Source organism: Hevea brasiliensis, chromosome 9 (genome assembly GCF_030052815.1).
Source record: "Hevea brasiliensis isolate MT/VB/25A 57/8 chromosome 9, ASM3005281v1, whole genome shotgun sequence".
NCBI classification, from domain to species: domain Eukaryota; kingdom Viridiplantae; phylum Streptophyta; class Magnoliopsida; order Malpighiales; family Euphorbiaceae; genus Hevea; species Hevea brasiliensis.
Window position 1 is genome coordinate 90,646,211 of NC_079501.1, and position 27,650 is coordinate 90,673,860.

Consider the following 27,650-nt stretch of genomic DNA (forward strand, 5'->3'; position numbering starts at 1 on the left):
TTGAAGGTAAGTTGAGAGAAGGGAGATTGATGTGGTTTAGTCATGTGAAGCTTAGACATACGGAAGCTCTAGTTAGACAAGTAGAGCACATTATGTTAGATGATAGAAAGAAAAAAAAAGGGGTAGAATTAAATTGACTTGGAGGAGAGTAGTACAACATGACCTAGAAGCATTACACATTTCTGAGGATTTAACCCAAAATCGCTCAGAGTGGAGAAAGCGAATCCATATAGCCGACCCTAAATTTTTGGGATAAAGGTTTTGTTGAGTTGAATTAATATAATTAAGGTAGCAATTCTATTATTGATTTCTAATGGAGTGATTAACGACAAAATACACCCACCGCATTCAATAATTAAGGGTATAATTATTAAAAAAGGAAAAAAAAATGCAATTGTAAAAATGTATCCTTGTGAGCATTTATATCGATTATAAAATAACAAATGAATTCACATATAACTAATTAACAAATTTTAAATTTTTTTTTTAAAATATCATTTTATAAAAATTTAATAAAATAAATTATAAAATTTTATTAAACTACCTTATTTTTTTAACAAAATAACTTTACTTTAATTTAAGTATTCATAAAATACACCAAAATTGAAATTAAAATTATGTTCGAGTGTCAATTTTTTTAAATGAAATAATAAATTTTTAATTGTTTTAGAATTTAACAAAAATTTAAAAAACAATTTTATATTATCTTCTATTTTCTTTTATAACAATTATTTTTTACCTTTTTTTCATTTCTTTTTTACCATCAAAATTATATTATAACTTTTTTATAAATAAAATTAAACTATTTAAAAAATATTTATTTATAATAATAAATAATAAATTATATTGTTAACACATTATAAAATTCAAAAATAAATAAACTTATATATATTTTATAATAATTTATTTAATTTATTTATTTAATTTTCCATCATTTGATATATATTTCATATTTTCCTTTATTTTCCAAAAAAATATATATATAATTTTCTTAAAAAATAAAAAACCAAAAACTGTTTTCCACGAGCCATGAGTAAATAGAACTTCCTCAAATCCCTTGTTCTAACCATAATCCCATCGTCAATCTACACGAATTCGTTGGGAAACGATTCTTCTTTGCCGCTTCTGAGGTTTAAGAGGCAAGGAATACCCAAAAAGGCTCTGTAAGGAACATGGACAGCTTAGCTACGTCCTTCGTTGTTTTACTCAAAGATACAAGTCCTAAACTTCCATACCCTGTTCTACAAAATAAAAGAAAACACGAAAGATAACAAAAACAGAATCAAAATACACTTACAGACCAATATGAGTCTTGCCCATGAGGTGGAAATACCAAGCCCATACGCCAAACTTAAAAAAGAAAAAGGATCTTCATTGGCTACCGAGTCATGCTAATGTATTGTTGCACACACCATACAGTACAATCTCTGAATGTATGCACACTTATTGCTATACATTTTGTATGATATACAGCTCTTATATTTCTGTTACATCTCTGCAGCATAACAAAACCTTATCAAAGTCAGGAATTATTTACATTTTTTTTAGGAACAACATAAAAAGAGGTGTTGATATGCAAGTATAGCAACTGTGTTATCTGTGTAGCCTAATGCTTTCTCGTGTTAATTTGAACATGCACACATTGTCGTCGAAGTTCCAGCGAACCACCAAAAAGAGAACTTCCCTGTTAAAAGTTATTTTTCCTTGTCTATGCTTTTCTTGTCCATAATACAAAATGGCTGGACAAGTTAGAACCTAAACATCATACACCGGCAAGCGCTCCTCAATACAGATTCGGCAAATTGGACACTTCTTACACTTTTCACAGCAGGCACTGCGACACATTTAGGGATAAATAATAAGTATGACAAAAGGGGGAGGAAAATGATAAGCCACACATTTTTTAGGAAAAGCATCCAAGTTGATGAGCATACCTGCAAAGGATGCGATGTCTACAGGGAAGTAGAACCACACTGATCTCTCCCTCAAAGCAAACCCTACATAAGACTTTTTCCTAAACAGCATATTGAAACAATATTTACACATTAATGTGACTGATCATTATCGCAAGAAAGAACAAAATATTTGAAGCAAATTTCAATAGGTCCTATATTAAAGTCTCACAGCAACAAAACTATCCAATTCTCAGACTTAATAATGCATAAACTTTATCACAACTTATTCTAATAGATAATTAACACCATTCTCAACTCTGGCTGAAACAAAAATTAATTGGATTTTCTGGCCCTAAAGGGACTTGGCATCATGAAGATATTTATGTTTGTGTGTGTGCATATAACACCTTGAGATATTTTTATAATAATTTTAATCCAATATTATCATCTTTAGACAAAATCATCCCCGCTTCAAGTGATTATACAAACGATGCAGGGACTATTTTTACAGCCATAAATTCCATGTTCCTCTCTTTTCAACCAAGAAGCCATACCATAAGTACGTATAAGACACTAAGGAAAGTACATCCCTTTCAAGCTTCCCTCAACATGAAATAAACTTACTGTAAACTAATCGATTAACCCAAAATGATAAACTTGAACCCTTAAAGTGATTCACAAGGCAAGAATCATGTCATAGAAAATTAAGAATGTTTAAAGCTATAGAGAAATTTTCAGGCCAATATCAAAGATAACAGCAACACAAAAAGAAGGAAACACAAATAACAGAAATTATTCACTCAGACCACAAACCAATAATTTCTTACTGAGAGAAGGGGGAAAGGAGAGGGGAGGGGGGGAATGGAACTACTAGTAATAGAGGAAAATATTACATTTTGAAGTCTTTCAAACTCCTGCTGGGTATATTTGGTGATTTCTGTCTGTTCACCAAGGGCAGCTTGAAGCTTCCAGACCTAAGAAGAAACCAAACACAAATATAAATACAGAAAAAAAGCATCATCAACAACTTTGTAACTGGCCAACAAATACACTTTACTGGATTAGAGAATAAAATACCTCAAACAAGGGTGGGGGGAGAAGGAGAGAGAGAGAGAGAGAGAGAGAGAGAGAGAGAGAGAGAATAATATAATAAAATATTGTACTTGGCGCAAGAAAAAGAAAACATTTTATAAAATAAATCACCTCTTCGGCGAGATCCTTTTTAGGCATTTTCTTCACTATCTCAGGAGGATAACCACAGAAAGTGTTATAGCTGCATGTTGAGGAATGAAATGTAAAAAGATCAGCAAATACTGCCGATTTAATTTTATGAAATTTTCAGATGCACTAAATGCGTAATTAACCAGCAAGACAACTAACTGCTGCTCTAGTGGTAGGTAGGGAGAAAACAATATTTCATTGAGAAAAATCAGAAATACAAAATCGCAGATGTTTTACAAAATGGGGATATTCGAATGTCAACAAACCTATGAAATTTTTAAGTGAATTTCCAGTTATCAATGTCTTGCTTATACTGTTATATCCTCGTTTTTACCCTCTCTCAAGGACATTTTGTCATAAAGTGGCACATAAAAATGAAATAATGCAATGTACTCACCCAGAAGCTCCCTCCTGGTAGAGTCTGGCCTGCTCCTCTCGACTTCCCTCATCAATTGACCACCAGCCCAGTAGCCTGTTTTAACAGATCAAAAAATGAAAATACTACATTAAGCAGTGCTTACATTATATCAAATACTACAGAGACTCGGTAGGGATGTGATGTTGCCCATACAGGTTTGACTTCTGATGAAAACAAAAGTAATTACCTAGAACCATGGTGCAAGAACCCCAAACAGTCATGAGCTCTTGAAGAATATCTGAGATATATTCCCGTGCTGGGTTCATTTCTTAGTAAAAGAACAAGCTTCTCCACTAACTTGGATGCAGCAAATAGCACACCAACACCTTGAAGTAGGAAAAGGGGAGAGAAGAGTATTGGAAGTGGGATGTTTCTAGCACCGGCAGGTGTTCCCTGATTTTCAAAGGTCACCATATATTTTTTGATTAAAAAATACCAACCAGCATCCAAGAACACAAATCAATTATACACATACCTCTAAACGCATACAAAGGAGAAATTGAAAACCAATTAATGGAATTTTCATAATATGGCCACCAATGTCCTGAAGGCCACACATTCTATCCTGAAGTTGATTCTCCTCAGGGGAAACTACTAAGCCACTGTTCCAGTCAAGATACCTAATAGTCGCAGAAGAGGAACTAACTTCTCTTGTCTGAGAATTTCGATGAATCACTGGATTTGACCATTTCGTACAAACAAGAAATGCAAAGCACTCTGCAATACTGCAGAAAGAATACATATTTATCAAAATTTTGATGCATTAAAACCTTGAACAAAATTTTCCGGTAGCTCTATTCTAGTCATCATTCGCCACAATAAAGAGAATGTAATAAAAATGGAAGGAGCTATACCCAAAATTTATGAACAAGTCCCACCAACCTAGAGCACCTACATCACCTGTAATATATTCAGAATCAGAAAATGATCATTATCTTTGATAGTAAGCATCATATCTGAAATTTTATCAATAACGATTTCACACACTATTATAGTACAGGAGTGTGGGATATTACATCATGCTGCTGAAAAAAGAGAAATATAGATACCAATTACCATGATTCCAAGGACACACAGGATTTTCCCGCCACTAAAGTATTAGTAATAATTAAATGAAAAATAAAGAAATCAACCTAAGTAGAAATTTTATTAACATCGGGGGAAGAAGCATATTATGAAGACTCCCAACTCCCAAGTCTTGTGCACAACTGTACATGATGCATTCAAGAGTTCTGCAAAATGTTGATTTCTTAATCAAATTTTCAAAGATCCACTGCTTGAAAATTCATCAACGGTAACTCAGAATATGCATCACTGAACAGAACCACAAAGCTTGTATAACCACTTACTTTGGCATTATCAATTCATCAAGATAGATGATCCCGCAGCATTATCACAAGAAAACTAAACTTTTCCTAATAAAGAGATCTGCACTCTAATTGAATCCGCATTGAAAGAGGTTCCCAGTTAGATGGCATATGCATCCATATTTCAAAAGAAGAAATCAATCAACGGGCATCACTCACAGAGAAAATCATTTAGTAAACTAAAAATCCCTCACTAGGTTGCAGTTAAGCTATAGTTTCCTAACAGCTTGGGCATACCACCACAGGATAAAATTAAACATAAAAAAATAATAATAAAAAAAACGTTAACAAATGAGCATAAAAATGGGCATGATCCACATCATTTTTCCAAATTGGACATGGAAAACTTCATGAAATGAGGCAACCCTTCACCAACTTAAGAAACCATTGACAAACAGGGAAGCCATTGCAATTTGCAACAATCACTATTCCAACATTTTATAATAGAAATACCCAATTCAGTCAAATACTAATACCAAAAGATTGATTAAGTGAATGGATTCCAAGAAACACAAAACAATCATGAAATAGAAGTGAGCTTGACATGGAAAACAGAATTGATCACTCTTACCCAGCTAAAAGTTCAGTAGAAAACAGGAAGTATCATGGAAACACATGCACATGAAGACTCATGCAATCACTGGAATATACACACAACAGAAAATTTATATTACGCCTATACAAATTTATAAATAAAAAAAAAAAAAAAAAAACCACCTGTAATCAACATCTTGTAGGTGCGACAGAGTCAAAAATAGATAATAGATAATAGAAAAATGTCTTAAAGAATGACTGCATGAAAGCGAATATGTAGTGATTGTGTTACATCCCAAAAGAATGTATAACGCTACTTTGCAAGAACAGTAGCTTTCATTCTGCCTCAAGGCATTAATGGTTGAAAAAGACATTTGAATTTCTTGAGACAAAAGTCCAGATAAAAGCAGAGGTCAAGTCACTGGAGGTTACAATTCCATTGCAAGAAAAGATGTGCCTTAGCTGCTTCTGTTTACCAAGCAAAGAAACCTAGTTCAAGAAAAATCCACCCCATTGCATCTATGGGGATTTAGAGTCGAGCTATATATTAGATACTTGATTTGATGCCAACCAACAATATCACTTCCAGAACAATCAGAGTCCCTTGCCTCCATCCAAGACTCCTTTCTTTGCAGCCACAAGATCTGCTATTTCCCAAGGGAAGTATAAAATTCTAATCCCCCAGCCAAGAAGGTGAAGATTCAAACCTTTGAACACATTGTCACACACTTTTATTTCTTTTTCTAATGAGAAAATCACAATTTAACTCCAGTTCATGAATCTCTTTATCTAAATCAGCCTTTTACTTTTTCAAAGGTCACACTGTTCTTCAGCAGCAACTTTTTAACTGATATATCATATATCCTTGTAGAACCAAATCATAGCATTCTTATATTCAATTACTTCATTTTTTTTTCCTTCCACTGGAAAAATAAATAAAAAAAAAAAAAGAAGCTTCCAAGAGAAATATTTTATGCAATCAAAGGAAGTTAGAGAAATTACCACATAGCTTTAGAAGGGCAAAGACTGTAGCAGCCACAAAGAAGACCATAGATATTGCAACCCAGAAATGCTGCAAAAAGTAGATGGGAATATTAAAAACTCAACTCAACTCAACTAAGCCTTTATCCCAAAAGTAGATGGGAATATTAAAAACATTCAAATTCATATATTCTTAAAATATTCACAATGCAAGTTGCATTTTCGAATTGAAAACCTGCATATTTCAAACTGCAAAGGTTTGCGATCCTAATACCTGAATCTCATAAATAGTATCACAAACATGATAAATTTCAAACTAACTTTTGAAGCATTACATCAGTGACATGGGATCTTACGTGAAATAGCACTTCCAGAATTATGCCACACCATAAAAAAAGCAAAGAAAAATTTCCCCATCAACAGGATAGAACAATAATTGCATGCACACAAGAAGCATTTCATAAATCCATTAATAGTGGAGAGCAAAATAATTGCTAATGACTAAGATGCCCATACCACAAGTCAATCCTAGATGGCACAAGAACTTCATTTTTCATCCCAAAAAAGAAAAAAAAAAAAAAAAAAAAGACAACTTAATAAAAACAATGATATACAGCTGACCCTTGTGTATGAACTATCATAATTAAACTGACCCAAAAGTTCAGGTTTGACAAAAATTTAAGGTAGCTAGACCATTAGAAAACAGGAAGAGCCCATTTGCATTCAAAATCCTGGCCCCCCCCCCCCCCCCCCCCCACCAAAAAAAAAAAAAAAAAAAAAAAAAAAAAAAAAAAAAAAACCAACCACTTTTTTTTTTAATACTTTTGTTGTGATTACACCCCTTTGAGAAATGTCCTAAAACAGCCATTTTTTTCCTGTTACAAAGTGATACAACACTGTTTGTCTTAGATACATAGCAGGCTGATAGGTACTCAGCTAAAGACACAGGAAGTGAAGTTCATGGCCCAAAACAATTAAAAGTCTATTACAGAAGATATTTCAAGAAGAACCGAAGATAGGAGTTAATCAGCAAATGGAAATGAAGGGGAAGGTTCCAGAATTCAACAACTGGGATTAGTTGAGCTGTTAGAGGGAAATGCGGAAGAACTCACATGGAGAATGACAGCAGAGGGAGTAAACCTTTCTTCTGTTATAAATAGGCAAATAACAAGAGTGGAGGAGAGGAATTTCTTTAATTGTGCAGCATTGGCAGGGGCTAGCAGTAGCTAGTTCGGGAGTCCATTCTCCAGGGATTTTTTAGTTATTTTCTTGTATTGGCCTTGTGCCTATTGAGTAGTAGAAGAAAAGGAGAGAACTTGTAGTACTTTTACTTTGTGAAGGCATTCTTGCCATATTTTCAATATCAGATTCTGTTTCCCATTCTATTACAGTCATTGTTCCTAACTCTATCACAGGATATTTTTAAAACCTTGTCCCCCATGAAGCCCCTCCTCCTCAAGGGACAAAAAAAAAAAAAATTCAGCCTGTTGAAAGTCCAGGATAAATAACTACACATCACACGTAGTGGCCTAGTGGCCATGGGTTGGTTTTGATACCTTTTAGGACAGTACTGATCCATCAACCAAAAGTACTAGTTGGGGTTGTCTTAAGATCATTGAGCCTAAGAAATATACTGAGGATCTCCTCATAATCCTATTTATGGAATTTGGGGCACAAAAGGAAGAACACTGGAGACAGACAGAACAGAGCAGAAACTTTGGAAAATATAAAATACATGTACAAGTACAACATATAATTGTTGAAAAATTACTCAAGACACACGTGCGCAAGCACTCTTAGATTAGAATAATGATCACAGCAAGAGAGAATAACATGACACAAGGAATTTTACATACCTCAATGATGTGCCTACATCCAAGAAGAGACCTTACAATTTTTCGCTACAAAAGAGAGGATTACAAGTACCTTTATACATAGTTGATAGATTTTTCCTTTCACGACTAGGAGATTTGCAATTATACACATTTCTGAGGATTTAATCCAAAATCATTTAGAGTGTAGAAAGCGAATCCATATAGCCGACCCCAAATTTTTGGGATAAAGGCTTAGTTGAGTTGAGTTGAGTTGACTAGGACATTTGCAATTATAATAATATCCTCCATGTTGAGAAGTACTAAACTATATTATACTGCAGAGGGCTTAGAGCTTTTAGTGTGAGTGCCTCATCTGAATGTGAGCTACAAACTCAACGAGAACACGATTGAGAGATATACAAAAAGATACAGCTACCATCAATGGAGAGAAAGGACTGACAAGGTTAATCCAAGTATCCCATTCGACCATTTAGAATTAACACTATCAAAATTTCAAGCAATTTGCTTTTGCACTCTATTAAGAAAACTATCATGCAACTCTTTCTTTTCTTTTTTAGAAAAGAGGTGGGGGGGTTGGAGGAGGGGAAGAAAAGAAATTAGCCCAAAAACAATTACTAAAGGAATTCAACTGCTCCTCAAGTTAATCAAACTTACAGGTAATGTCTCCCATATTGCTTCATCACTCATGCTTTCTTCTTCTCCTGGCATTAGAGCCCTACACATTCTGCACAGTAAAATGAAAATCGCTTATGCCATTTCAGACAGTAATTTATTATCATTGCAGATAAATATAAAGGCACTAATAGAGTAAGGGTATACAAGGTCAATTTCCAGCACAATATGGCTAAGCAAAGGTCACCAAGAAAATATTAAAATTGGTCTTCCATATTTGTACATTCATATCTCATGCAAAGTGGATGCAGCATTCCTATCCAGAAGTTTAGAAATTTGTATTTTTGTTATTAAGTCAACTGCTTCTTTTTTTTTTTTTGAGATAAAGTAAACTGCAAATTTTTGTTCTCTGAAAATTTGGCTTCAATAAGTGGCAATAGTTTGATTAAGAAAAGGGAGGTAGACCATTTTTATCATTAGTTGCAAAAGGCCAAGCACGAGCTGCACAACCCATCATGCATAAAAGCGGTAATAATCTGTAGATAGATGGTCTAAAAAGTTTGAATCATTTTAATGCAGGATAGAAAGATGATATTCCTAATACAATTTAGGAATTATATTCCATGTAAAATTAGGAAATTTAAGAGTTTTATTCTATAGGAATTTTATTCTTATTAGGTCTATTATCTAGAAATTTTATTATTTCCTAATTTATTTTAGTTTAATTTTAGCATTCCTAATTAGCATTGAATTAGGTTTCTAAAATCCTAATGTAATTAGGATTCCTAACTATATAAATAAGACCTAGGGTTTTTATTGTTTGTAGATAAGCTTTGTTTTGACATTTATTTGAGATTAATATGATTTTTGAGAATTTGTTCTCTTTCTCAAGGATTGATCCTTGTTCTTGTTTGCTCTACATCACATTTTGAAGCTGAAAACCTAAATATTAAAGACAAAGAAAGACAAGTGTATGAACATATTGAGCTTAATTAAACACAAGCCTCAATAAGGGATAAAAGAAGAAATGTTTTAACAATTAAGTCTTAAAAGTAAAATCTTCACCATCAAATACTAATTCTTTTCAAATCGCTCACTATTAGTCCTATTTGGTTTGTCAACGCTAGATCAGTGTTGTTAAAGGTGACCAAAGGCACCAGGCGAGGCGCCTCGCCTGGCTGAAGAGAGTCCAATTCAAATAGGCGAGTGCCTGAGACCGGTAAGGTGAGAAGCGCTAGGGCAATGCCTCTTCAAAATAACGTTCTCTTTCACCTTTTTTTATATTTTTTTAAACAACATAAAACTAAAAAAAAAATTAAATAAATAAAATCTAAGCTAAGTCTTAAGTTTATGCCACCAGAGGAGAGAAGAGAATGCCACTAGCTAGAGAAACAAAGCAGACCATTTTCTTCCTTCCTTTCTCTCTCTTTCTCTCATCTGCACCTTCTTTCCTCTCTCTCCTCTACTCTTCTTCTATATTTCTTCTCCTCTCACCTGCGCAACCTACCAACAGGTAGCACCAGCACATCCAATTCCAAGGTGGTTTTTTTTTTTCCCTTCTTTTCTCTCCTTCTTCTCTTCTTCTATTGGTCCAACTTCACTCAAGCAGTTCCAACACTTTTTTTTCTTTCTAATTTTTTTGTTAAATTTGTTAAATGGGTAGTGTAATATGTTTTTTTTATTAAATGGGTATTGTTGTGATATGCTTCTTATTAAGTGGGTTTTGTGATTTGTGATATGTTTTTATCAAATGGGTATTGTGTATTTCTGTTAAGATGTGTACCATAAATAGCTAGGATATGTGTATTTGTAGTGATTGTGTGAATATATTTAGATGCTAGAATCATGACTATAATTACGTATTTAATTAGTGTAGAAAGAGATGATTCTCATTGATTTCAATTAATCTGTACATGGGTATTTATATACAATTGATTCCTATAATTGTATTATACTAATTAGGAAGAAATCCTAAATAAGAAATTCTAAATAGGAATACAGAATACAGAATATACACAGAAATAATATAATGATTGACTTTCCATAACACTCCCCCTCAAGTTGGAGCATAGATGTTAATCATGCCCAACTTGTTACAAATGTAGTCAATCCTAGCTCCATTCAGAGCTTTTGTGAAAATATCTCCTAACTGCTCTCCAGTTTTGATATGTCCTGTTGAGATGATCTGTTGTTGAATCTTTTCACGAACAAAGTGACAATCAATCTCAATATGTTTGGTCCGCTCATGAAATACCGGATTAGAAGCAATATGGAGAGCAGCTTGATTATCACACCACAATTTCACAGGCAGGGGGGTCTTAAAACTTGTCTCATCTAGTAATTGAAATATCCACATTACCTCACATACTGATTGTGCCATGGCTCTGTATTCGGATTCAGCACTAGATCGAGAAACTACACTCTGCTTCTTGCTTTTCCAAGACACCAAATTTCCTCCAACAAAAACGCAATATCCAAAGAATTGACCTCCTATCAACCTTAGATCCAGCCAGTCGGCATCTGAAAAACATTCAACATTCAAATGCCTATGATGATCATATAATAAACATCTTCCTGGAGCGCCTTTCAGATAACACAAGATTTTTCCTAAGGCTTCCCGATGAGCAACAGTTGGGGAAGACATAAACTGACTTACCACACTAACGGCATAAGCAATGTCAGGACGAGTGTGATAAGGTAGTTCAATTTTCCTACCAATCTCCTGTATCTCTCTGGATCTTCAAACAACTCACTATCCCACAACTATGATTTGTAAATTTGGAGTCATTGGTGCACTACAAAGCTTAGCACCTAATTTTCCTGTCTCTGTCAATAGATCGAGGACATATTTTCTTTGAGACAAGAAAATACCCTTCTTACTTCTCATAACTTCAATACCCAAAAATACTTTAATAATCCCAAGTCTTTGGTCCAAACTGGTTTGGAGGAAGGTTTTAAGAGATGAAATACTGCAGAGTCACTCCCGGTGATGATAATGTCATCCACATAGACTACGTGAGAATTAGACCACCTTAGATTGCTTATAAAATCTTGAGTGATCACACTTACTCTTTTGCATACCAAATTCTGTCTTTGCTTCACTGAATCTCCCAAACCAGGCCCTAGGACTTTGTTTCAAGCCATAAAGAGACTTCCGAAGCCTACAAACTTTACCCAACTCCCCCTGAGCAACAAACCCAGGTGGTTGCTCCATATATACCTCCTCCTGAAGATTACCATGAAGGAAAGCATTTTTGATATCCAATTGGTGCAGGGGCCAATCATATGTAGCTGCTAAAGAGATAAACAAGCGAACAGAAGTAAGTTTAGCTACAGGAGAAAAAGTGTCAGAGTAATCAACCCCATATGTCTGAGCATATCCTTTTGCTACAAGGCGTGCTTTTAACCTAGCCACAGAACCATCAGGATTTACCTTTACTGTAAATACCCATTTGCAACCAATAGCTTTCTTACCAGTGGGCAAAGGCAACAGTTCCCATGTACCATTAGCATCTAAAGCCTCCATTTCCTCTTTCATAGCAAAGACACCGGCCCGGGATGAGACAATTGCCTCACCAACAGTATTAGGGATAGGAACAGAGTCTAAAAAAGTAACAAAACACCAAGAACAAGAAGACAATTGATTATAAGAAACAAAAGAAGAGATAGGGTAAGTACATGAACGTTTACCTTTACGAAGAGCAATAGGTAAGTCTAGATCAGAATCATGATCAGTATGAGGTACAAGATCTTCCAACGAAGTAGCTGGTGGAGGATCTGAGTCAGTAATCTCCAATCTCCTGGAATAAACATGAACAACGGGAGGCCGAGTAGGTCTAGAGACGTAAGAAAGCAGTGTGAAAGAGGACTAGACATTGGTTGGACAAGATATATTAATATATCTTCCTCCTCCCCAGCACTCTCATATCTGGATGATTGAGGAAAGAATGGAGTGGACTCAAAAAATGTGACATCTGCAGAAACAAGATAACGATTAAGAGTAGGAGAGAAACAGCGGTACCCTTTTTGAATCCGGGAGTACCCAAGGAAGACACATTTGAGAGACTTTGGATCCAATTTAGTAACATGCGGACGAACATGACGTACAAAACAAGTACAACCAAAAATACGGGGTTCAACAGGAAACAAAGATTTTGTAGGGAACAAAGCAATATAAGGAATATCCCCATTAAGGACAGAAGATGGCATACGATTGATCAAAAAACATGCCGTAGAAACTGCATCCGCTCAAAAGTGTTTAGGAACTTTCATCTGAAAAAGAAGAGCACGAGTTACCTCAAGAAGATGCCGATTTTTTCTTTCGGCCACGCCATTTTGGGATGGGGTATCCACACAGGAAGACTGATGAAGAATGCCATTTTGCGTCGTATAAGACTGAAATTGTGCTGAAAAATATTCTTTAGCATTGTCACTTCTTAATGTGCGCACAAAAATATTAAATTGAGTTTTGATTTCATTACAAAAGGCACAAAAGATAGAAAACAATTCAGAACGATTCTTCATTAAATATAACCAGGTAACACGAGAGTAATCATCAACAAAAGTAACAAAATAACGAAATCCAGTTTTAGAAGTAACAGAACAAGGACCCCAAACATCAGAATGAACTAACTCAAAAGGGGATGAAGCCCGTTTATTGACTCTAGACACGTAAGGCAAACGATGATGTTTTGCAAACCGACACGACTCACATTCTAGTCTTGATAAAGATCAAATCGAGGACACAACTTCTTCATGGTAGACAAAGAAGGATGACCCAATCTACAATGAGCTTCAAGAGGTGTTACAGATCGAGCAAACAAGCGACGCGGTACATGATTTTCGAATGTAGAGACCACGACTCACGTCCTCTACCAATAATCGCCGTCGTAAGATCCTGAAACAAACACCGATCGGGAAAAAATGAAATAGAACAATTTAAGGTACGAGTAAGTTTACTAACGAAAGTAGATTAAAAGAGAAATTTGGTAGACACAAAGCAGATGACAAAGAAATTGATGAAGTCGGATTCGCGATTCGAACCCATGACACAAGAAGTAGAACCATCATTAAAAGTAACGATGAGGAAGTGGGATTAGACGTAAGCGGATAGAAGACTAGAATTACTCATGTGATGCATTGCACTGAATCAATAACCCATTTGGATGAGGAAGACACAAGGCATGTAGTGGATTTACTCGACTCGTGATCGCGATGATAGGGAACCGGTAGGCTTTAGAGATGCACGACATTGGGAAAAGCGTGCAAAATCCTCTGCAGATACCAAAGCAGTTTCTCAGAGGAAGATACTGTAGAATCCTCTGCTGCCATATTTGCCATCTGTGATCGCTGATTTTTCCTCTGAAGTTGCGGACAATTATATTTTGTATGGCCAGGCTCATGACAATAATAACAAATGACTCCTCTTGAGTCCTGATTAGAACTAGCCTCTCCATTACGCCGATTATACATTTGCCTATAATTCCTCCTCTACTTCCTCTTCTATTACCCTGTTGTCCATTTGGATTACGGCTAGTAAGAGCACTACTGGCAGGCTGTGAAGATTGGGTACTCTCTGTACGAAGGACCCGTGTGAATGTTTCATGCAAAGAGGAAATCTCGAATCGAAAGAATCGAGATTTAATCTCATACTCAAGGAAGGCACAAGAAAACTCATAACAGCCGATTGCTCCGTTGGGCTGCTGAACTTTCACATCAGAACTAAAAGGCAACAATACATTAAGTTCCTCATATACCCGTTTAAAATCCATAAAATAAGCCGTGAGAGACTTATTCTCTTTCTCAGCACGGTAGAATGCCTTACAAACATCATAAATACGGGAGATATTCCCTTTACCAGAATACAGAAAATCTAAGTAATCCATCAATTCCTTAACAAATTCACAGTGATTAATTAAACTAATTACCTCACCGTGAATCGAAGTCATTTGCAAAAACAATCGAGCATCCTCCCTTAGCCAAGTTTGTTGTGTATCATCGAGGTGGATCTTTAGTAAGGTGATCATCCTTATCAATGCTACGCAAATAGACCCTAACAGTCTTACTCCACTCCAGATAATTCGAACCATTAAGTTTGTGTTCCGTGATCTTAGTCATCATCGGAATCACATCAGAAATAACATTCTTATTGTCTGCCATTTGTTGAGACAAAGAAAACTAACCGAAACGCTAATCCAAAGTGCTGACAGCAACAAAATAATCCAAAATCACAAATCAAGCAAATACCGAAATAGGATCTGAGAGCCAAACCTCAGAAGTCCTTTAATGGTGTCTTGGATTAGGCAACAAAGACACGATGGTGGAATGAGGGGATTGAGGCGACACGGCAATGTTGATCGTAGTCGAAGCGGCGGTCGTGCCAAGGTCTCTCTGGTGAGTGGTGAGAACAAATAGTCACCCTAGATGACTCGCTCACGATACGATGTAGAAAGAGATGATTCTCATTGATTTCAATTAATCTGTACATGGGTATTTATATACAATTGATTCCTATAATTGTGTTATACTAATTAGGAAGAAATCCTAAATAAGAAATTCTAAATAGGAATACAGAATACAGAATATACACAGAAATAATATAATGATTGACTTTCCATAACAATTAGGATTGTATTTCCTATTTAGTTGTCCTGTACATATTATAAATTGACACCATTGGCTTGAGGGAATAATCAAGCTCTTCAATTATTCTCAATATTCTTCTTCTGTTCTATTTTCTAACATGGTATCAGAGCCCTCAGTGGGTCTGATTTGAAATCTGAAACAAAGTCCTCATAGGGAGGAACTCTCTCTTTTTCCGGTCACTTTCTAGGAGTCCGTGGCTGTCACAGCCTAGCCTAGTGGATTACCCAGCCCAGGATCGGCCCCAGGTGACCTCAATCACACTGGTCCCGTCACCTGTTTCTCACTTTTTTGTCACTACCTCTTCATACAGTAGGCTTTTCTGACATATTTTTGAGCAACATTTCAGTGTACTTCTCTTGCCAACATGTTGGAGATCGAGGAGTCCTCCAATACAGCCTCCAACACAAGTTCTGAGATTCTCACACCCATATCCAAAACAGGTTCTGAGATTTTCAAACCCATATTTTCTTCCATTGGTAATTCACCAACTATTACTACTGTTAAATTAGTAGAAAGTCAAAATTATATGTCTTGGGCTGCATCAGTGGAATTATGGTTTATGGGGCAAGGGTATGATGACCACTTGGTTAAAAATGTCATAGATATAGCTTTAACAAATAAAGTTAATTGGACTAAGATTGATGCTCAATTATGGAGTCTCTTGTAGCATTCTCTAGACCCAAAATTACTTAATATTTTTCAATCTTGTAAAACCTGTTACAAAGTTTGAACTAAGGCGAAAACCTTATATACAAACGATGTGCAGCGTATTTATAAGGTAGTATCAGATATGATTCATCTACAGCAAAATCAACAAGATATGTTTAGTTATTTGGGATAGGTAGAATCACTGAAAGATGAATTTAATTCTCTCATGCCATGCACTGATAATATTTTTGAGCAACAGCGGGACAGGTTCTACATGGTTTTGGCATTGATTGGGCTAAGACCTGACCTTGATTCTATTAGAGACCAGATATTAACTAGTCCGATTATTCCCACACTAGAGGATGTGTCTGTCAGGCTTCTACACATCTCACTCAATAAGAATAATTTCTCCGGAATTGAATCTTCAGTTTTAGCTGCACAAAATGAAAACCAACCGAGACAGGGTACTTATCAGAGAGGCAAGGGTAAAAGGCTCCATTGCACTTATTGTGATAATCACACTCGAGACACTTGTTGGGCCCTTCATAGTCGACCACCACGCCCCATTCAGTCAAATAATGTAGGCTGATCAACTGCTCATATGCCTCAATCCGGTGAAATGGTATTCTTCCATTACCTGATGGAAAGGATCAAGTGTCAGATTCTATCCTATTAACTGGAGCTGATTACAAGGAGTATTTGCAATATTAAACTGCCAAACAGCAATCTTCTAGCAATGCTCATTCTGATAATTCTTTTGCTTGTCTAACACAGTTTTCGCTCACTAGTCCATAGATCCTAAACTCTGGTGCTTCTGATCATATATCTAGTAACAAAAGTCTTTTCTCATCTCTAGTTTCTCCTCCGGTTTTGTCTAAAGTTACTTTGGCTAATGGTTCACAAACTTTAGTTAAGGGCATAGGCGAAATAAAAATATTTCCATCTATTCCTTTAACCACAGTTTTGTTCACTCCAGAATGCCCATATAATTTAATCTCTATTAGTAAATTGACTAAAAATCTCAATTGTTCTGTCCCCTTTATAGCTAACTCTGTTGTTGTGCAAGACCGGAGTACGGGGAAGATGATTGAAGTAGGATGCGAGTCACAAGGGTTATACCATCTTTCTACTTCAAATTCTCCAGTTGCTCTTGCCTCTACCACTTCCGCTGATCTTCTTCACAATCGTCTGGGTCATCCTAGTCTTGCCAAATTGCAAAAATTAGTTCCTAGTCTTTCTAGTTTATCATCTTTTAAATGCGAGTCCTGTCAACTTGGGAAACAAAATCGTGTTTCCTTTCCCAAGCGAGTCAATAATAGGGCTAAGTCCATGTTTGAAATTGTCCATTCAGACATTTGAGGTCCAAGTCGTGTCAATACAAGTTTGGGATTTCATTATTTTTGTTACTTTTGTTGTTGATTATTCTCGTTGCACTTGATTATTTTTAATGAATACTCGTTCTAAATTATTCTCTATATTTCAAAAATTCTCTACTGAAATACGTAATCAATTTGGTGTTTCTATTAAAATACTTCATAGTGACAATGCAAAAGAATATTTGTCTGCTCCCTTTACTCATTTCTTATCTTCTCAAGGTACTACTCACCAAACTTCATGTGCTTATACCCCTCAACAAAATGGGGTTGCCGAACGAAATAATGGTCATCTAGTTGAGACTGCCCGCACTTTACTCATTCACCATAAGAACTCCTCTTCATTTTTAGGGAGATGATATTCTTACTGCTTGTTACTTAATTAACCGAATGCCTTCTTCTGTTTTGCAAAATCAGAGTCATCATTCCACTTTGTTTCCTAACCAAGATGCCCATCAGTTGTCCCTGCGTGTATTTGGTTGTATTTGTTTTGTTCATGATCACACTCCTCGCAAAGACAAACTTCAACCTAAATCAATAAAATGTGTTTTTTTGGGATATTCTAGACTTCAAAAAGGTTACAAATGCTACAATCCACTTACAAATAAATACTTTGTGTCAGCTGATATAACCTTCTTTGAAACATCTCCCTATTTTTCCTCCAACACCGCATCCAAGGTTTTTATTCCCACCGCCTTACCAGTTCCTACTCTTCCTCCACCACCAATCAGTCCACCACCTCTACACGTCTACTCAAATCGTCCTCATCCTCCCACTAACACCACTGATGCTCCTTTGCTTGATACAAGTACAACACCGGCTCCTGGTGACTCGCCCTCCTTCATCTTCAGACGATGCTACTCCACTCATTGCCATCCGAAAAGATATTCGTTTGTCTCAAAATCCTCATCCTATTTATAATTTTGTGAGTTATCATCGTTTGTCTCCTTCCTACTATGTTTTTGTCACCACTTTGTCTAATGTATTTGTACCTAAGACTGTTAGAGAAGCTTTGGAACATCCAGGATGGTGTAATGCAATGGTTGAAGAGATGACTGCTCTCCACAACAATGGCATTTGGGATTTGGTGCCACTACGAAAGAGCAAATCTACTGTTAGCTGTCGATGGGTTTATACAGTTAAGGTGGGGCCTGATAGCCAGATTGATAGACTTTAAAGCTCGCCTCGTTGCAAAGGGCTATACTCAGATCTTTGACCTCGATTACAATGATACCTTCTCTCCTGTGGCTAAGATTGCCTCGGTTCGCCTTCTTATTTCCTTAACTGCCATCCATCACTGGCCACTTCATCAACTGAATATCAAAAATGCCTTTTTACATGGCAAGCTAGCTGAGGAAGTTTATATGGAGCGACCACTAGGGTTTGTTGCTCAGGGGGAGTCTGGTTTGGTGTGTCGCTTACGGCGTTTTTTATATGGCTTGAAACAATCTCCGAGAGCATGGTTTGGACAGTTCAGTACTGTAATCCAACAATTTGGAATGTCTCAGAGTGAAGCTGACTATTCAGTATTTTTCCACCATAATGGCCATGATAAGTGCATTTATCTCGTTGTTTATGTTGATGACATTTTTATTACAGGAAATGATCATGTTGGGATCTTAAAACTCAAACAACACCAGTGTTGTAAAAGGCGAGAAGAGGTGCCAGTCGAGTCGAGAGGAGAGGCGAGGCGAGGTGAGCATGCTGCGACTCCCTAGGCCAAGGCAAGGAGGCGACTTCAAAGAGGCAGCCGCCCCGAAGCCAAGAGGCGACAAGGCACCGAGGCCACGAGGCGCTACCTCTTGAAAGTGATGGGAATTTTTTTTTTATTTTTTTTTATTCTTAACAGCTGAGAAATAAATAAAACTCTAAAACCTATTGTCACTTACCTGATTGCAAGAAGCCAGCGAGCCACCAAGACGATCCTTCCCAGTGACTGCAAGAAAATGAAGAACAGAGCATTGCGCACAACAGCAACCAGGTATGTTGTCCCTCTGTCTCTCTCTCTCGTCTGCACTTCTCCTCTAACTGCTGCCATCAATCTGCTCCTGTCACTGCCGCCATCAATCTACTCTACTTCTTTTTTTTTTTTTCTCTTTTCTGCTCTGCTCCATGCCTCCATCACATGCCGTTATGCTGCCCAATTTATTACAAGGTCCAAATTTTTTTTTTTTGGTTAAATACTTAAATTTATTAAAAATTTAGTGTGATGTAATTTTATTATTAAATGGGTATTATGTGATAATGTAATTAAATGGGTATTGTGATTGTGATTATGATTATGTGATATGTTTTTATTAAATGAGTATTAATGCTCTTGATGTGTAAATTGTAATTTCTTATTATGCAAATTATTGTTTATTTATTAAATGTTTTAACATTTTAATTTCTTATTTGCTTGAATTGGGAGTTTAGGGGAGAATTGAGAATTATTGCTTTAATTAATTAATTTGCAATTTGCTTCTCTATGTTGCATTATTGTTAGTATTATAAATGCTTTTGAAATATACCAATATAGCATGATCTATAATTATGCAAATTATTGGAAAAAATCAAATGTTTAATATTTTAATTTGTTATTTGCTTGAATTGGGAGTTTAGGGAAGAATTGAGAATTATTGATTTAATTAATTAATTTGTAATTTGCTTCTCTATGTTGATTATTGTTAGTATTATAAATGCTTTTGAAATATACCAATATAGCATGATGTATAATTATGCAAATTTATGAAAAATTCAAAATTTTAATATTTTAATTTCTTATTTGCTTGAATTGGGAGTTTGGGAAAGCATTGAGAATTATTGCTTAATTAATTAATTTGTAATTTGCTTCTCTATGTTGATTATTGTTAGTATTATAAATGCTTTTGAAATATATCAAAATGGCATGATGCATAATTATTAAAGTTTGAACTTCTAGAATTTGCATATTCTATTTTATGATTCAACAACTTTTATTATTATTATTATTATTAGTATTGTTACTTATGCTATGAATTTCAATTTTATAGTATCAACTTTTATCTTGTACTTAAGTTAGAAATGTAGGCATGCACAATTTTTTTTTTTTTTATATTAACATCTCTTATTAATATTTGTGTTATTGCTTATACTATGAGTTTTAATTTTACAGCCTCACTTTTATCTTTTACTTAAGCTAGAAATGCAGGTACGCACAATTTTCAATTTTTTTTATTTCAAATATAGACATAATGTAAATAATATTTTTCTTTTCTTTTCAATATGCATTTTTTTACATATCAAACTATTTAAAAGTATGAATTTATGTTACAAGTACACATATATATATATAATTTAGACAATTTAGACTATGGTGCCTTGCTTCGAAAAAGCCTCGCCTCGCCTCTCGCCTAAGGCCATAAGGTCTCTTGTCGCTTTAGTATCGCCTTTCGCCTTGATAACACTGAACAACAATTACCCAGTCATTTTCAGACTAAGGATCTTGGGAAGCTAAAGTATTTCTTGAAGATTGAAGTGGCACAATCCAAGACAGGTATCACCATTTCTCAAAGGAAATATGCTTTGGATATACTGACAGAGACGGACATGTTAGACTGCAGACACGAAGATACTCCTATGGATCCAAATGTCAAACTTGTTCCTGGATGGGGGGAGCCATTAGAGGATCCTGGTAGATACTGAAGATTGGTTAGAAAACTCAATTATCTTACAATCACACGCCCAGACATCTCATTTGCTGTAAGTTTGGTCAGTCAGTTCCTTCAAGCACCATGTAGTAGTCATTGGGATGCAGTTATTCAGATACTCAGGTATATTAAAGGAGCTCCAGGACAAAGCCTATTATATGAAGACACGGCTCATTCACAGATTATTAGTTACTCAGATGCATATTGGACAGGTTCTCCTTCAGACAAACGGTCTACTTTAGGATATTGCATTATGATTGCAAGTAATTTGATTTCTTGGAAAAGTAAGAAGCAATATGTGGTTGCTAGGTTAAGTGCAGAAGTAGAATATTGAGCTATAGCTTTGGCAACTTGTAAACTTATATAGTTGAAACAACTTCTCCAAGAGTTGAAGTATGGAGAACTTAAAAAAATGCAACTAATCTGTGACAATCAAGCTGCAATTCACATTGCCTCCAATCCAGTGTTTCATTAGAGAACGAAACATATAGAGGTGGATTGTCATTTCATCAGACAAAAGATTGAATCTGGGTGTATTGCCACTAGCTTTGTTAGCTCAAATGACCAATTAGCAGATATCCTAATAAAATCTCTCAAAGGCTCTCGGATTAAATATATTTATAACAAGCTTGGAGCATATGATTTGTACGCTCCAGCTTGAGGGAGAGTATTAAGATATGTACCATAAATAGCTAGGATATGTGTATCTGTAGTGATTGTGTGAATATATTTAGGTGCTAGAATCGTGGCTATAATTACGTATTTAATTAAGATTGTATTTCCCATTTAGTTATCTTGTACAGATTATAAATTGACACCATTGGCTTGAGGGAATAATCAAGCTCTTCAATCATTCTCAATATTCTTCTTCTGTTCTGTTTTCTAACAATTTCTATGGATTCTTGTATATGTTGCCTAATTTATATATGCCAAAACCATATACTAGTTATTAAAAGTAAGTGTGTGTGTGTGTGTGTGTGTGTGTGTGTGTGTGTGTGTGTGTTAAAAAGATAATAATGTTAAAATAATAAAATAGTAAAAATTGTTTAAATGAAATTCTTTTCTCAAACAATGAATCGAAAAATTTTAACAACCAAGTCTTATAGGAATTTTGTTTATTTCCTTTTTATATGAATTCAAATTTTGATATATTGTTGAAATATTTTTGAAATCTTATAAAAATATAATAAAAAATAATATTTTTCAGACTTAGTTGCTGAAATATGTTCATTTATTGTTTGAGGAAACAATTTTCATTTAAAAAATTGTTAATTGTTTGTTGATTTAAATTTTTTATCATTTTACATGATTTCTTATGTTTTGAAAGTTTACTTTTTCTAAGTGAAGTTCAAGAAGAAAATGCATTAAACAAAAATAAGTAAATTTTCAAAAGTTTTAGGACTGAAATGAGAGTGAGAGAGAGAGAGAGTGAGAGAGAGAGAGAGAGAGAGAGAGAGAGTTAGGAATGTGGAATATTCTAGAAGAAGAGGGTCATAGAAAGGAGGAGGTTGTCTGAGATAATTAGGGTGCTGGAGCATGTGAAGTGCCAGCTGGCAAAGGGAAAAGGAAGCGTATAAATATAGGCATAAATTCAGGAGAAAGGCATGCTTTTGGAATCTGAAATTTTCTCTGGTTCAGAGAGGCAGAGTATTATCTGCATGGGACTAAGTCCTTGGGGTTGTCTATCAACCATTTTTCTTGTTCATTTCTTTGTTCTTAGTACTGATTGTATTTAAGAGGAAGAAAAGTACTGTATTTGTTGAATCTGAGCTAAGCTTTATTATTGAATCACTATCAATTACATTGCACATTTACAATTTTCTTTTCAATCTCTATTGCTCTGTTCCTTGTCTATATCAGAGAGAGAAGGAAAAAATCTTTGGCATGGGCTAGTGGAATCTGGAGTTTACTAACAGATTGGACTAATGTTGAGCAATTTTAAAAGAATTATGACTTGCTTTTAAAAATTTTTACTTTTGATTGTAAAAGCAATTCTACCTTTAGAACTTCAGGCATTGCTATCATATCAATAAATTGGTATTAATTGATTCAGCAAGAACAGAGGGAAAATAAACAAACAATACCAAAGAATAGTATCTTTCTTAACATTGTTTATGGCGCAAAGCTAATATGCTAAGCAAGAAAGTATGACCTGCTGATAAAACATCTTTATGAAAATAACTCAATAAGCACTAGCAGGCAATATGGTGCAGTATAAGATGTTCAATATGACAAATTATTACGATGAACTGATAAATGCTAAAGAAAATACCTGAAATTGTCAATTAGAATAATTATTTCAAATGCCAACAATGGAATAAAGACAACCTTCAAGTTAACAGCTGCAACACCATGAACTGCAAAAGAAGACAAGGCATTAGTTAAGACTCGACGTGCTTGTCCAAAATAACTAGGAGAAATTAAACAGCATCGACTGATCTTCAATGACATAAAAGTAATAGCAGAGTGTTTGCTATTTACCGTAAATACTCTCGAGATAAATACAAAGAAGCAGTTCAAATGCAATGAGCAATGGTGTTGCTACGACTGTGTGGCATGGTGCCCACTGTCCAAGAAAGAGAACCTCAATAGTACATATTCAGAAAATGGTATCATGGATTAAAAAAAATCAAGTCGACAATTTTTTATTAAATGATGACCTCAAATAGAAAATTATTTTTTATCAAATACTGAAGAAAAAAAAGGTTAGTCTTACACAAATTTATATAAATCATTGAGAAGTTTATTGACATACATGACGATTATGTGGAACTGATGGAGCAGGTAATGAAAATCTTCCTCGAGCAATAACTCCATGGAACAACCAGAGAGGAAAGAAAATCAACCTGAAATTGAAGTCAAAACATGAACTAGTCGAGTCCATGATTGCACACTTCCAAATAACAAGATATTATAAATTAACATCTAAATCAAAAATTTACAATGCACTCGATTAGAACTGGGGAAAAAAAAGAAAATAAATGCAAAGAAATGAAACTCTTCAGCAATTTAAGGGAAAAATCAATGCTTCTATAACCTATCGAAATTCACCTAATTCCATTTCATTATTTTAGCTTCATAAACTACCTAGCATTTTGTAAAAAAATAAATAAATAAATGCAGTTCCGAATTTGTCTTGACTATAAACTTAAAAGATAAATAATCCAATCATCCATCTTCACTTTTGCCTCCACTTCAAAGCAAGTAACGTTACTAACTTCGGTTCAGGCATAATTCCCAACTTAACTGTGAAATGTCCCCACCACAATAAATAAAAAAACAACAGAAGAAACTATCACAATTTGGAATAAAGAAAATAAAAGGGCCCCAACTAACAATCTAGAATAACAAATAACACCACAAGGAGATGTTGTAGAACCAATTGAGGATTTGCTCTCAGTTGCATTGATAAATACTCACTCCCACTATTATGGAAGAATCCTACAGATCACATAGCTTCCGTTCTTTTTTCTTTTTCATTCACTTTATGGTGTTCGGGTTCTAGGCCAGTCATCCCCATTCTGTCCCACTACTTGGATTATGTTCCATGAGATCTCTATGTCACAATAAGAAACTTTATGCACCACACTAATGAACTTTCAATACTAATGCACCGAATTTAACTTCTAATAGTAGAACTTACGACCATTACAGGCCAATCCACTAAAAAAGTAATTTATTTCCTTATCATAACCATAATTTCAAATTTGGCCAGTACCCACTGGAAATGCACAGAGGAAAATGATACAAGCCAATATATCAAGTTATATGTTGTTTTGCACCCATATCACAAATACAAACAGATACATGGTCATTACACCAGCAGGAACAGTTGTTAGAGCAGTTAAGCTTATAAAATACTATTGACCGTAACTGTCAGTAAAAACAGCCTCAACTATTTTGATGGTGATCATCTAATATCTCAAGTAACTTTTTTTCAAAAATTATAATTTAGATGAAGTACTAACATGTTTCACAGTATCTAAAATACTGTTGAACTATGAATTCATTTCCTTTTTTATTAAAAAAATTACAATTAGAGTGGCCATAATTGTTTTGTCCATGCAACCCAATACCATGAAATTATGGTGGCAATTTAAAACTAAGAATTTAGAGAAATAGAGAAGGAGGAAAAAAAAAAGGAGATTTTGTTATATACAGACAAGTACAGTCTCCTATTAGGGAAGGAATAAACAATTTTAGTAATCAAGGGATTCCTTGATTATAGGGATTTACATCAATCTAATCTATACATTCCTATTCTAACAATACACAATTTTAGTAATCAAGGGATTCTTTGATTATACGGATTTGCATCAATCTAATCTATACATTCCTATTCCAACAAAAACCTTGATCACAACTCCCAAAAACTACACGCCTCATCTTAATGAAAACCATTTAATCATGGCTGGAGGTTGTGGAAGCAGGTGGTTGAAGGTGACATTTGATTGCATGTAGAAATTCAACAACTACAAGACAACGTCTTGCTTTTCAATTATTGGACATTGAAAGACAAGCTAAGGGTTGATCATGTCAATCTCTAGACAAACATCAGGTAGTGAGTTTCTAAGCCTTTCTGTAAACTCCATTAAATGATATAGTTTAATCCTCTACCATTTCTTTCCAATGAAACATCTTTGCCAAACTTCCCTACCTCACTTTAAAATTACATTTTGTTCAAACAAAAATGAAATCATCAAAATTTTCATCTTCCATCTGAAAAGCACAAATACAAGCTTTGAGGTCCACTCACCGACTCCTCTACCTTGACATCCTCCCTTTGTTATATTGTCAGTCACGAAGCATTATTGAGTGTGAGTAAATGGTCTTTCTTGGAAGCATACTCACAACAACATGATGTTTTACACATGACTTCGTCTTCCTCCCAAAAATACTAATAAATAAAGGCTTCATGTTTCACTCACTAGCTCCATTAGCTGTAAATTCATACATTATCTCTTCCAACTCAGAAGAGTATAATAAGAACAGCATTTCCTTCAAAAAAGAACTTATTAATAACAACATCATGTTGTAAATATGACCTCATAAAAGAAACCTGGTTCAGACAAAAATTGACCAAGAAATTCCTCCCAAATCACAAATCATACCATAATTTGCCTACTCTACACCTCCTGAACTTCTCCACAGAGCACAATGACAACAACATTCAGGTGACTTCCTGCTGCCAAGCGAACCAAACACCTGTCAACCATTCTACTCATCTAACTCACAAATTCCCTTCAAAAAACAGTTTTCTATAGTGTCATCCATCAAAAGACATAGTTGTATACATTTAGCAAATTGAGGCAGTAAGTTCTGTTAACATTGATTCAATCTCGTATTTTATGATCATGCACCAAGCCCTCCCTCTCTACCCCCACAATATTTACAAAATGAACGATATGGCCACGTACTAGCAGAAGCAATCCTAGCTTTTCCAGCCTTTACTGCAAAAGTAAATGTATTCTTGCTTGAAGAGCCCTATTACATTCTTTTCATCCTCATTCGCCCTTTACAGTAACTTTACTAATCCCTAGTATTTTCAGCCATGAAGATTTAAAGAAACCGACCTTATCAGGCCCATATAGAATTGACTATTTACATTACATGTAGATCCAATACTACATTCTTCTGCGCCTCTCTGCCATCATTGTTTTATTTCAAAAAATAAATTTTTGCTTAATCCTCAAAATAATGCTAGGTGAACAATGGGAAGTTGGGCACCCCATTCAATTTACGACTTCAAAATCCAATTATTTTTACCTCATTTATATTTAAAAAAAAAAAAGAAAAGAAAAGAATCAGTAGAACTGATATTTACAAAGAGAAATTTTCCTAGTCAAAGTCATTACCCTCCACAACGAAACAACACAAGCCCATCCCTTGCCTGCAAAACCCAACAGTACCAAACCCTCAAAAATTTCACTACTTACACAAAATCAACACCCAAGCAAATCCTTCAATCGCCAGCCAACCTCAGTTAATTAAATTCAACTAAAAAACCCACAATTAAACAAGCACAAAAGAAAAAAAATCATAATAAAAGAAATTTTACTGACCACCAAGAGTAGGAGACGACGTGGTCAAGCTTGAATACGAGCAAAAGGGTGAAAAAGAAGAGAAGACTATGAGCAGCCAGGGCCTGCACGGACTTCAATACCCTTCTCCAGCTCATTATCCTCTTCTCCTACAGTTTTACTGTTAAAACAGTAATTCAACACAGCAGCAGCAGCAGCAGCAGCAGAAGAAGAAATTGAAAAATGAATCGCAAATCAAAGCAATAGAGAAAAACCTAAATTAAGAATGAAGGAAAAAGAGGGAAGGCTAAGGTCAGGTCTCAAAATACAATGCGCGCCGTTGGAGCCTTGGAGAAACCGCTCTCTTTTCTTTCTTTATTCACTCTTTGATGAACAAAAAACAAGGCACATTAATACTCTCTCTCTCCCTCTC

General features: G+C 35.1%; 1 protein-coding gene across 3 annotated transcripts; it reads right to left on the reverse strand.

Annotated features, from left to right (window-relative positions):
* Positions 1-1,351: 1,351 nt before the first annotated feature.
* On the reverse strand, positions 1,352-27,650 carry LOC110650668 (uncharacterized). Of its 3 annotated transcripts, none has more exons than XM_021805751.2 (15): positions 27,493-27,650; positions 27,260-27,398; positions 23,953-24,043; positions 23,679-23,763; positions 23,470-23,554; positions 8,906-8,975; positions 6,438-6,507; positions 4,389-4,434; positions 4,010-4,259; positions 3,722-3,927; positions 3,514-3,588; positions 3,099-3,168; positions 2,789-2,869; positions 1,935-2,014; positions 1,352-1,834 (listed from the first exon to the last, which is right to left on the reverse strand). In XM_021805751.2, the coding sequence occupies exons 2-15, from the start codon at positions 27,373-27,375 to the stop codon at positions 1,756-1,758; spliced, it is 1,404 nt and encodes a 467-aa protein (XP_021661443.2). In that variant the 5' UTR covers positions 27,376-27,398; positions 27,493-27,650; the 3' UTR covers positions 1,352-1,755. The 3 variants fall into 3 exon arrangements, with proteins under 3 accessions (XP_021661443.2, XP_021661445.2, XP_021661442.2); XM_021805753.2 differs by having other exon boundaries at positions 27,260-27,387; positions 27,493-27,633; XM_021805750.2 differs by having other exon boundaries at positions 27,260-27,614.

Excerpts from the sequence above, each read along its gene's own strand:
- LOC110650668 (XM_021805751.2), bottom strand. The coding sequence starts at position 27,375 with ATGAGCTGGAGAAGGGTATTGAAGTCCGTGCAGGCCCTGGCTGCTCAT. Across the intron at positions 24,044-27,259 it reads GTCGTCTCCTACTCTTGGTG|GTTGATTTTCTTTCCTCTCT; the intron begins GTCAGTAAAATT and ends CTTCAATTTCAG. Across the intron at positions 1,835-1,934 it reads AGACATCGCATCCTTTGCAG|TGCCTGCTGTGAAAAGTGTA; the intron begins GTATGCTCATCA and ends AATGTGTCGCAG.